This window comes from Amblyraja radiata, chromosome 9, assembly GCF_010909765.2.
Source record: "Amblyraja radiata isolate CabotCenter1 chromosome 9, sAmbRad1.1.pri, whole genome shotgun sequence".
NCBI lineage: Eukaryota > Metazoa > Chordata > Chondrichthyes > Rajiformes > Rajidae > Amblyraja > Amblyraja radiata.
The window spans coordinates 13,093,038-13,105,079 of record NC_045964.1 but is presented as its reverse complement, the minus strand read 5'-3'; the positions used below and the strand labels follow the sequence as shown (position 1 = coordinate 13,105,079).

The 12,042-nt window shown below is 44.4% G+C and overlaps 1 protein-coding gene across 4 annotated transcripts in view; it reads left to right on the top strand.

Annotated features, from left to right (window-relative positions):
- The window catches only part of capn3 (calpain 3), a 97,975-nt gene extending 86,692 nt beyond the window's left edge, over window positions 1-11,283 (top strand). For all 4 annotated transcript variants that reach the window (XM_033026696.1, XM_033026695.1, XM_033026697.1 and 1 more), the window contains 5 exons: window positions 3,205-3,273; window positions 4,482-4,560; window positions 6,764-6,880; window positions 9,689-9,747; window positions 11,118-11,283. In XM_033026696.1, coding sequence (XP_032882587.1) covers window positions 3,205-3,273; window positions 4,482-4,560; window positions 6,764-6,880; window positions 9,689-9,747; window positions 11,118-11,144 — 351 coding nt within the window. In that variant the 3' untranslated portion in view covers window positions 11,145-11,283. The remainder of the gene's footprint in view (window positions 1-3,204; window positions 3,274-4,481; window positions 4,561-6,763; window positions 6,881-9,688; window positions 9,748-11,117) is intronic.
- The last annotated feature ends 759 nt before the right edge of the window (window positions 11,284-12,042 follow it).

Here is a 12,042-nt window from a genome sequence, read left to right as displayed (position 1 = left end):
ATCCCTGACTTTAATCCATGTGTAAATGCCTTCAGGTTGGCTTGGGGAGCAGTGTATTCCTGACAAACCAGAATCTAATCAATCCAAGAGTATGCTTTGTGGATTCTTGGCCCCTCATGGGATAGCTGACCAAAAAATTCACTTTCCATTTCCCCTTCCATTCCAACAGTGATAATTTTCCCCTTCAGTTTAACACCACCTGTGGTGATTAGCCCCATGTTCTTTGTTAGATGGCTTTTATTCTTTTGTGAACCTGGACAATCGTTGAGGCTTATTTTCAGTGAACGTATTATGACTCTGAGGTCCTCGCCCAGAGACAATCACTACTGGACTTGCGAACAATGTCCGCATTTAAAAATGAATAAAAAATCCCTGCAGTGCTCTATTCCTCCTTTCAGTGAATAGTCAAACCAGGCCTTTGGTTTTAATTCTTTCCTTGATTTGGAACTAATTCCTTTTGTTACCTAACACTTACCTTGAAATTAACTGATGAATTGTTGTAACTATACGCAACAATGTGCCAGGAAATGTTAAAATCACCTTTGTCGGTTTGTAGAAGTACCTTACAGTGTTTAAGACACTGGTTATGGAGTGATACATTGTGGAAGCAGGCTCTTCGGCCCAACTTGCCCGCACTTAACTGCAATATGGCCTGGAGGGAAAAAATCATTCCTACCAGAGCAGCTAGGGAATTTAAGAGAAGCCGTTCTCAGTAAAGCTAAACAAGAAATGGCCTGGTTGTCATAAAATGTCATCTGGTTCATGATGTATAAAGAGCTTAATCTCACACAGGTTAAAGCACAAGCATCTTTACTGTTCAGGTCATTATCATCTAAGCAGTACATCACACGTTCTTACCACTGCAGCTATTGGCAGACAGTGGGCGAACTTTTACACTATGAATGTTATAATTAGGCGGAGTTATAATTACTAAGCATTCTAATTGGTTAACATGCAATAGCCAATCTACATGATGCTTTTCAGAAAAACGTATCATTCTTTCCTGGTCTGATCTCCATGTAAATCCAGACCCACTCACATGGTTAACTTTTAACTGCCTTCTGAAGTTGATTAACAAGCCACCCTATTCCAGAGCAATTAGTGACATACAATAAATGCTGCACTTGCCAGTGATGTCTGTTGTTCATAATGAATAAAAAATCCTCTGAAACTTAAATCAACAGACAATAGACAATAGGTGCAGGAGTAGGCCATTCGGCCCTTCGAGCCAGCACCGCCATTCAACGTGATCATGGCTGATCATCCCCAATCAGTACCCCGTTCCTGCCTTCTCCCCATATTCCCTGACCGCCATTTTCAAGAGCTCTATCTAGCTCTCTCTTGAAAGCATCGAGAGAACCTGCCTCCACCGCCCTCTGAGGCAGAGAATTCCACAGACTCACCACTCTCTGTGAGAAAAAGTGTTTGCTTGTCTCCGTTCTAAATGGCTTACTCCTTATTCTTAAACTGTGGCCCCTGGTTCTGGACTCCCCCAACATCGGGAACATGTTTCCTGCCTCTAGCGTGTCCAAACCCTTAACAATCTTATATGTTTCAATGAGATCTCCTATCATCCTTCAAAACTCCAGAGTGTACAAGCCCAGTTGTTCCATTCTCTCAGCATATGACAGCACCACCATCCCGGGAATTAACCTTGTAAACCTACGGTGCACTCCCTCAATAGCAAGAATGTCATTCCTCAAATTAGGGGACCAAAACTGCACACAATACTCCAGGTGTGGTCTCACTAGGGCTCTGTACAACTGCAGAAGGACCTCTTTGCTCCTATATTCGATTCATCTTGTTATAAAGGCCAACATGCCATTTGCTTTCTTCACTGCCTGCTGTACCTGCATGCTTACTTTCATAGACTGATGAACAAGGACCCCCAGTGATGAACAAGGACCCCCAGGTCAAGTTAAGTCGAGTTCATTGTGATCTGCACAGTGAGGTATGGGTATAATAAAAACCTTGCTTGCAGCAGCATCACAAGCACATAAGCCCAGACAGAAAATACATAAATTATTCATAAATTACACATACATTTTGCAAGACACTAAAAACCAAAAAGAACGCAAAAACAAGCAAGACATACTGTAAGTGCAAGCACAATTAGAAAACAAAGTCCATGGTAGTGCAAGAGGTGGTTCATAATGTTCCCATTCTGAGGGAGCATTAGGGTTGTACAGGTTGGTGCAAGAACATTATCGTTGTTGGAAAGTAGCTGTTCCTGAACCTGATATTGTGTGAGTTCAGGATTCTGTAGTTTCTGCGTGATGGTAGCAACAAGAAAAGCTTTGGTCTGGATGGTTGGAAATGAGTTGTTACAGCTGCATTCATCCAGGCAAATGGAGAGTATTCCAACTTACCTAAGACTTGTGCTTTTTATATGGTTGAGACAATTTGGGGTGTTTGGAAGCAGGTGATCATCAGTGATCTTTCATGATAATATTCCATAATTCATGTTTGTGTTGAAATTCAACGTGTGTATTCTTTAAGTCTCACTGTGGAATTTGAATGAGTTTTCTGCTAAGATCACAGACCAGAACATGAGGAACCCCATGAAATTCCCAGGAGATAATATTCAGCCTTCAACCTTATTCTGTTGAACCTGCATCCTCTGATATTTGAAACTTCTACAATTAGAAACAAACTGGAGAAGCCACCCTTAGCAATCCTGAACTCGTAATATCAGATCACCAAATGTCCCCTTTCAAAAAAAAAATCCGTTCTTTTTTATTTTCCGAAAACATAATAAATTCCTGAGCATAAATAATAATAATTATTGCTCCACAGGGAGAAAAAATATAATTCCTAAGGTGCCCACAGAACTCCGGATTTAAGTGTAACTAATGCATGATATACGACAATATTAATCTCTGTTTGCCACATGCATGGGGGTAGATTTTGACAGCGGGCTGATGTTAAAAGAGCTGACACTGGTTTTGCAATGGTTATATCAAGAGCAACCCAAACATGCCCATTTGTTTCTAAATTACATATTCAGCTTGGAGGTTTACAAAAGGGAACCATTAATAATTCCCGATTGCCAAATTTTTTTTTCATATTGAGAATGTATATTGACCTTGGATGTCATATTAGCCCTGGTTTCTCAGAGCGGAAGATTAACAAACACATGATCAGGCCATTAGACCTTTGCTTCTATTTGTTTCTATTATCTCTTCCCTAACTTTGCACCTGCAGACAGATGGATCTGGGAAGCTTAACCTGGTGGAGTTCAAGCGTCTATGGAACAAGATTAAGCAATGGCAGGTACGTGGCACTGGAGAGTTTGGAGAAATTATTTCCACATATAGTGTTACTGTTGACATTTTCACATCAGCAGAACTAGAAGAGAGGTTAATTTAGTCTCTGGCAAGTTCTCAGTGATAGGATTACCCGCCATTTTCAATGCTGTTCATTTCCCCGATGTACTAGCTAACATTGTCAAGTCACCACCAGAGCTGGTGAGGGATTTCTGCATGTCCCTACGACACAACACCACTCCTCTGTACTGCACTCCCCAGCCAGCCACTGAGGATGGATAACTATGAATGTTAGGATTTGATCAATACTGGCTGATGTGACACAGGATCACATGGCTAGGGTTGTCTGTGGGATTCCCTATTGGCGGGTGGCTTTCTCTCTTTTGCACAGGGGCATTATTGTCTATACACCCTAATATCAGCAATGCTCCCACAAGTTACCCATTGATCACCTAGATCCAGTCAGTCACAGTGCCATGGAGCAGTACGGCCAGAACCCATCTAATCCTGTAATCACAGGTACTTTACAGCAGGTTGGCCCTGGGAAGAGAGCAGGTCATCAAACCTGCCATTTAACCATCAACACTCAGGAGTGGCTGGTTGAACGATTGCTTCAATACCACTCCCTCTCTGGCCAGGGAAACAAAAGGAAAATAAGAAATTAAAATGCACCCTTCATCTCCACGCTGGGCGATGTGACATATTGCAGTGCAGTTACCCACTGGGCAAATTGCCAGGCAAGGACCTGAGTCTTCCTGATTAATTGTACCTTTTAAAGTTCATAAATTGCAAAAGAATTGAAGGCTAAAGGTTCATCTTGTTCAGTTTTATTAGAGAATATGACAGATTAAGCCCATGTCCTTTATAGTACATACTGTAAGACATGTTGCAACATTGTTGAACACACAATGAATTATTATTGCTTTTGAAAATGTAAATGGTGAGGTCAGCAGTTCGAAGCAGAACTTTTACTCTAGTGACCAGAAGAAGTGGCCAAATTGTGGGCACATCCCTGCCTGAAATGTGGCTGCTTGGTAGGATGGTGAACCTGGTTGTCAGTCTGGTTGTCCAGTCCCTCAGACACAGACCTAATCCTGGTCACTCAGAGATGGAACTGTGTCTGCAGATTGGCCTCGGCCATTGGCACGTGGTCCTGTATTCCATTTAAACTCCCAGACTAACATTTTATCATTGTGATTTCTTGTTTACTTGCAGACAATTTTTCAGGAATATGACAAGGACAATTCTGGAGTGATTGATAGCTATGAAATGCGCAGTGCTGTGAATGATGCAGGTGAGTGGCAGTGAGTTAGGGTGTCTACAGGTGGCATTGGCTGCACTGTCCTTGTGAGGAACAACGCAGCTGCACTTACACTATGGGCCGAAGGTTCAGATCCACAGGGATGGGATCACCATGAGGTTTTCAGGCTGAGTCTCTCTCAGGAGTGGCTCTGTAAGTGATGTGTGCTTCTGGGAGCCAGCATCTCCCATTGTATCTGCTCCAATCGCACTTCCCAAGGCAAAGCACATACTATAAACCTCAGATAATCTAACACTTATGGGCCTGTCCCACTTAGGTAATTTTTCAGTGGACTTCCGGCAGTCGCCTGAATAAACCGGCAACTGGAAATGCGAATGTCAGAGTGGAAGACACATACAAACACATCGCTTCCATCATCAGCCCGTTATACAGGTGGGGGACAGGGCAAGCAGGGGGAGCGCTGTCTAAAAAATTCACACGGCGCAAAACCAAGGTGAAACTGACACACACCACAATGAACAGGAAGGTTGGCACTGTAAAAATACGGCTAAAGCACAGTGTACGATGTCCTTTAAAAGAGGGGGAGAGGGGGGAAGAAGGAGTGGAGACAACTTTTAAGAAGCCAGAGATACATGGCTGTGAAGCTCGGCGGACATTTAACATTACCGGTCGGTTTTCCTTGGTTCTGAAAACTACTGCTTTTTTTTTCCAATGAGATTCACTGGTCAGCACCGGCTACAACCTACGAGAACCTCCGAGAACCTTCGACCACCTGGCAACCCATTAGGACCTCCTGGCGACCCACCTACGGCTCGAGAATTCTCGCTACTCTCCATGGTGGCTTCATTCTAGTCGCCGCTAATTTTTCAACATGATGAAAAATTCACGGCGACCATAATGAGGCCGCTACTAGTTCCCAGAATGCGGGAACTCCTATAGACCATGAAGGCAACTACCCGGCAACCACCCGGGAACATGTGGCGACCATATGGTGACTGCATAGTCTCCTGCAGTCACCTAAGTTGGACAGGCCCATTAAGTTTAGGTTTATTATTGTCACGTGTACCGAGGTTCAGTGAAATGCATTGTTTTGCATGCTACCCAAACAGATCAGATAATACTATATGTAAATACAATCACATCCAACTCAGGAACAATAGGTAGAGCAAAGGGGAAAATACAGGATGTAGAATATAGTTCGCATCATTGTAGCGTACCATCCCCAGAGACAAGGTCCAATGTCCGCAATGGGGTAGAGGTGAATTTGACAGAATCCTGACTTAAGGAAGAACCATTCAGAAGCCCTAGGGGAAGAAGCTGTTCCTACGTCTGGTGGTGCATGCTTTCAGGTTTCTGCACCTTTAGCCCATGAGAGTAGGGGGACGAATGAATGACTGGGGTGGGCAAGCCTTTGATTCTGTTGGCTGCTTTTCCAAGGCAGCATGGTGTCAAATGAGTCTTTGTTTTACTCCAACTCACATTTTTAGCTTCTGCCCACCCCCTACTGTAATCAGTCTGAACAAGAGTCCAAAGCCAAAATGTCATCTGTCCATTCCCTCCATTGATGAGTTCCTCCAGCACTTTGTGTTTCGTTCAAGATTCCAACATCTGCAGTTTCGTGTCTCATCCTTCTCAGCTTAAACATTCCCATTATGTACTCCTGTCAAGCAAAGCTGCGAGCTGGGAATGAGGAGGAAACCTGTTGGATGAGTTGTTCCTGGCCTTAACAGTTCCTGAGCAAATATCAGGGAGGTGATTGGGAGTGTTGTGGTGGTGTGTAGGATGCAGGTCATAAGGAGCGGTGGAGACCTGCTGATGGGGTGGTAGGGGTGCTTTATATTCATTAGGGATGTCTGGATGTTAGTAAGTATTTCACCTCCTGGAAACCTCCCAGGACAGTGATGTGATAGTAAAATCTAGCAACTCTGGGAATGGCCACCAAAAGCATTCCAAAGAACACAGTGTCCCAGTTTCTCATGTAAAAGCCGCGTTTCACAAGGAACAACTCAACTTCATACACAATGATGAATATCATATGGAGATCACAATGGTGACCTGGCAGAAGGTGGCCGGTTGAAACTTCCGAGCCACACAAATGGCAGCTGAGGTTACCTGCACCAGGTGAGAAGATAGTGTTACAGAGAGAATTGGTTTGTAAGCGCTTGGTTTAGTGAAATGATGGGGACTGTTGATGAGAGTCAGAGTGGTGCAGCAGAACTTCTTTCTTGTTCTGCAGGCTTCCGTCTGAACGGCCAGTTGTACGATCTCATCTCCATGCGCTACGCTGATGTGAACATGAACCTGGATTTCGACAGCTTCATCTGCTGCTTCGTGAGGCTGGAGGGGATGTTCAGTAAGTGCAATGGTGTGCATCCCTCACATCTGCAATGCCTCTGCAGCTTCCCTGGTGTGCTGGGTGGAACTTTGGTGGCCTGAGGTGGTTTCTATTGGGATCCTTGGAACCAGATTGTCAGGATTGAAGCTTCCCTTCATGAAGCTGGTCTCACTGCTCAGGAATAACCCTAGGTGTCACACTGATTGAATGCAGGTCCAGTTATTTAACATCCCTTTCCTAAACACAAACCTCTGTTTCTAACGTATATTGATTCAACTATTGCCGATAACTTCCACCCCATTTTTTCCATTACCTTGTCCCTTATGCCTGCTCCACCATGGCTGATACCTTGTCTTGGTACCACTATCCTGTATTATTCTCCTATCCCTTGGTTGCCACAATGTCTACCATTCCGTCGATCTCGGTCTTGAATGTGCTGAACAATTATTTGGTTTTCACCCTAAGCATCAGAGATACCTCCTATGCCCTGTTAAATCGTAAGACCAAGAGTCACCATTTGGTCTTTCAAGTCTTTCAACTCTTCAACCAACATGTCCCCACCCCAGCAGTCCCCACCACCTGATCATTATCTGTTCCTACTCTCAGATTGCATTGCTGATTGGAACCATGACTGGACCTTCCTCCCCATGCATTCACGCAATTCCCTTCTTGGGGGGGACACCTCAGGGAAGATGGCTGTGGTTGTTGGCGGTCAATCATCTGAGCCAAAGGACATCATTGCCTGAGTTCTTCAGGGCAGTGTCCTAGGTCCAACCACTTCCATCTCCTGCATCAGTGACCTTCCTTCCATCATAGGATCAGAGATGGGGATGTTCGCTGATGATTGCATAATGTTTATACTCATTCACAACATCTCCTCAGCAAGACCTAGACAACATTCAGGCACGAGCAGATAGGATTCATGCTACTATCTCCAACATAAGAGGGTTAATCTACCTTTGTCATTCAAAGGCGTTATCTTCTCCCACAGTCAGCATCCTGAGGGGTGGAGGCAGTCACCATCGATCAGAAACTAAACAAAAACAGCCAAATAGAAACCATGGCTGCAAGAGGCTGCCAGAAGCTGGGTATCCTGTGGCAAGTGATCCACCTCTGGATATCCCATGGCCACTCAGCATCTACAAGGCACAAGTCACTGATGTTTTGGAATGCTCTGCACTTACCTGATGAGTACATTGCCTATAGACCTTAGTTTGAAACCATCCAGGACAAAGTGGTCTGCATGACAAAGTGCAGTGTACTTCACTGACTAGCTTAAATGCCCATACCCTCCACCACTAGTGCACATTGGCTGTACCATCTGCAAAACACACTGGAGTTACTCGCTCAGGCTACATTGAAAGCCACCCTTGCAAACCCAACACCAAGCCAATGGCAGCAAGGGCCAAAGAACACCACCACATGCAGGTCCATCCCCAAAGTGCACACCAGCCTGATTTGGAAATGGATTAATGATCCTTCCTTGCTGCTGTGTCCAGATCCTGGAACTCCCTCCAACAGTACTGTGTGAGCACCTTCACCAGAAAGGCTGCAAAGATTGAAAGACTGCACCAAAAGCAACTAGGGCTGGGCAATAAATGATGGCCTAGCCAGTGACACCAATATGTTGAACAATGAAGGTTTATTTACAATCAGGAGCCTTTGCTTCAGATTTGAAGTTGAACACTTAATCTCGGGACCACTCTTCATCATATCCCCACCAGTGAGTATTCAAGAGAGAGTTAGATATAGCTCTTAGGGCTAATGGAATCAAAGGATATGGGGAGAAAGCAGGAACGGGGTACTGATTTTGGATGATCAGCCATGATCATATTGAATGGCGGTGCTGGCTCAAAGAGCCAAATGGCCTACTACAGCATCTATTTTCAATGTTCTATGTTTCTAAGTCATAGCCTTATGTTGCCGATCTAGTTAGCAACCAACATTTGACTTAGAAAAGGATGTGTGCAGCTTGTGTAGATGAAAGTTGAGCAAAGGGTCATCAGCGAGCAGGATTTCTTCACTTATCCTCTGTTGAATGGAGTCAAACCTAGACAGGCATCAAGGTTCACCTTGAGATATCTGAGATTGCACAGCACTGGGTGGAAATTCCAGTTTGGAAGCAAATTACTTGGCTCGCCAAATACGTTACATCAGAAAATCAAATGGAATCACGTTTAATCCGCTTGGCTGAGGACACTTTCCAGGGTTCATGAGGGCACTGCATCCCAGTGCCCCTTATCCACATATTGTGGGTGGATGTAGTGCTCATAGACCCAGGGGGAACTATGACCCAGCATGAGACAGGAGAAAAGCATAGAATGGATAGAATGAGGACCAAAGTGAAGAACTCCTACACCTCTAGCTCAGCTCTACAATATCCTTGTTCCCCAGTAATATGTGCAATCAAGTTGAGCAGAAATGGGACATGACACCAGAGACTCGGGTTCAATGCTAGCTCCTGCTGTGGGAGTTTGCACATTCCCCCTTCAACTGCATGGGTTTTCCCCAGGAGCTCTTGTTTCCTCCCAAAGGCATGTGGGTCGATAGTTACTGTCCCTACTTTGGCGGGAGTTGATGGGAACGTTGGAAAAATAAAAGTGGAAGGGAGGGTGCAATTAATATGCATGGGTAGTTGATAGTTGCCGCAGATTCAATCAGTCAAAAGGCCTGGTTGTGTGCTGTATCTCCATGATTATGACTCAACTGAGCAAAGAGTGGATGTGAATCCTTCTGGTGTTCTCAGTACCACGATACAAGCATCAACGTTGCAATCTTTGTATGTGTGTTATTGAGCATGGTAATGTTATCCTTTCTGTTCTGCAGGAGCCTTCAAGGCATTCGACAAAGATGGGGATGGAATTATTAAACTGAATGTCCTGGAGGTAGGTGTCATAGCCCCGGTTTCTTGTCAAGAAACAGAAGTCCCGAGTGGACACGAAAGGTGTAAATCACACCAGAGGTCCTGACCCAGACATCCGCAACTGTTTGAAGATGTTGTTTGTTCATATTTTTTTTATGTTTTCTGGGAGGAATATGGCATTCCTCCTTTATTGGTGTGCTGGTGCCCAATGTTTGCAGATTTGCAACAACTTATGTACAGCAGTGTCAATGTGGTCTCCAGTCGAGAGCATACTAACCATGGCATACTAACATCAGTAGTGAAGGCCTGAAGAAGGGTTTCGGCCCAAAATGTTGCCTATTTCCTTTGCTCCATAGATGCTGCTGCACCCGCTGAGTTTCTCCAGCATTTTTGTGTACCTTAGATTTTCCAGCATCTGCATTTCCTTCTTAAACACTCAGTAATGAAGGCTGCCTTGTGAGAGAAGAAATTTCTCATCCCACGTCTCCTTCACCATGGTCTGCTCTCCTCCCTGTCACACCTAGAATCCTGTGACGTGTCACGTGATCATTGAGCCAAGCATGACGTTATGTTCTAATAGTTACATTAGCCATAAGACCTTGGTCTGAGTAGGGTGAAACATGTATGAGCAGTTATGGAACTGCCTTGTCAAGTGCCCCAATGTGTCACTTTAAGTCACAAGCAAAGCAAGAACATGGCGTGCTGTACGCCTAGTTCTGAGATCTCCCCACAACGATCATTGTGTGGAACTCTGAGATCCAATTTCTATCAGTATGAGCTGAAACGTGCACTCTGTGACAACTTACATCATTTGGTCTGCTGCTGACTCCAAGGTCAGGCACACTGATGCTCATTGGCTGATTGTGTGATTAGTGCCATTTCACTCAGGAATAATTTCCATCACAATTTACTCCGTTAAAATCCACATGATTGATCCAATTTCTAAGGTAGCCCACTCTGAGTGTTCTGGATTCCTCCCACATACCATAGGTTTGCAGGTTTATTGGCCTCTGTAAGTTACCCCTTGTGTGCAGGGAGTAGATGCAAAAGTAGGATGACCTAGAACTATTTTGAACGGGAGATTGATTGTTGCCGTGGATTCAGAGATCAGAAGACCTGTTTCCATGCTATACCTTTACATCAATCAGTTCACCCTACACCCTTTCTTCTGGTAAAATAAAAGATGGCAGGTTCCTACTCATAAGTTTCCCATCTGTAGTCTTCTCACTGAAAAGAGTCTCTGACCTGTGGGCCATTCTCCTCATTCAAGGGGGAGGGTGGTGGTGGGGAGGCAACACTCTGTCATCACGCTTTGTTAAAGATGTCTTGACAGGCAGGAGTCCACACAAAATGATCACTGTGGGATTAATCTTTATGATTTCATTTCCACAGTGGCTGCAGCTTACCATATATGCCTAAAGGTCACAGGATTCGAGGGTCTGTCAAATACCTCAAACTCAACATGCGAACCTCAACAGCACCATACAGCAAGCCAAACTCCTCGATTCAGTGGCATTTGGAATAATCAGGAGAAGGACTTCGCGGCATGAAACTGTCAGATCAGCACGTGTGTGTGTGTGTGTGTGTGTGAACCTCTAGGAATTGGAGCACCTGAAACCAATTTAAGGATTTCTTTATTGATCTTGATTAAGTTTTCCAATAACCCCCCCACCCTAGTGTCTCATGGCCAGTAGGTAGTGGCCTGATAATAAGTAAAACATCCCAGATTTGGTTGGGATGAGTTAGTGGATCTCACAAGCAGCGAATCACTGGAACAGTACTCAGCATGCCAGGACTAAGGACGGGGATTATCAATCATGGTTTTCCTTGTTGTAGTGACTCAAATGGAGTAGTGAGTATGTGGAAAATATCCAGGCTTTTATTAACATTTCTGTTCTGCTATTCTTTATTGTAATTGCCATGGTGATAACTAAAACGATTAGAGGTTTTGGCATTTAAAACATCTCTGTACATTGCTACTGGAGCCGACATTATAGAATGTTATTGGACAGTTATTGATTCCAGTGGTTCTTATTTTGTCTTTAATTTCCAGAAGACATTATTTCTTTGCGGGAGACACATGAGACTGCAGCTGGAATCTTGAGCAAAGAAATAGTTGTGGAGGAACTCAGCAGGTCAGGCAGCATCTGTGGAGGGAAATGGACTCAGGCAGCATCTGAGTCAGGACCCTTCTTCAGAGCAGGGAGGAGAAAACAAGAAAAGAGAGATGGGGGAGGGGGCAAAGTATTGCAAGTGGTGGGTGGAACAGTTGATGATGGAGATTGGCATGATTAGTGATTTTAGTAGTAAAGGCTAG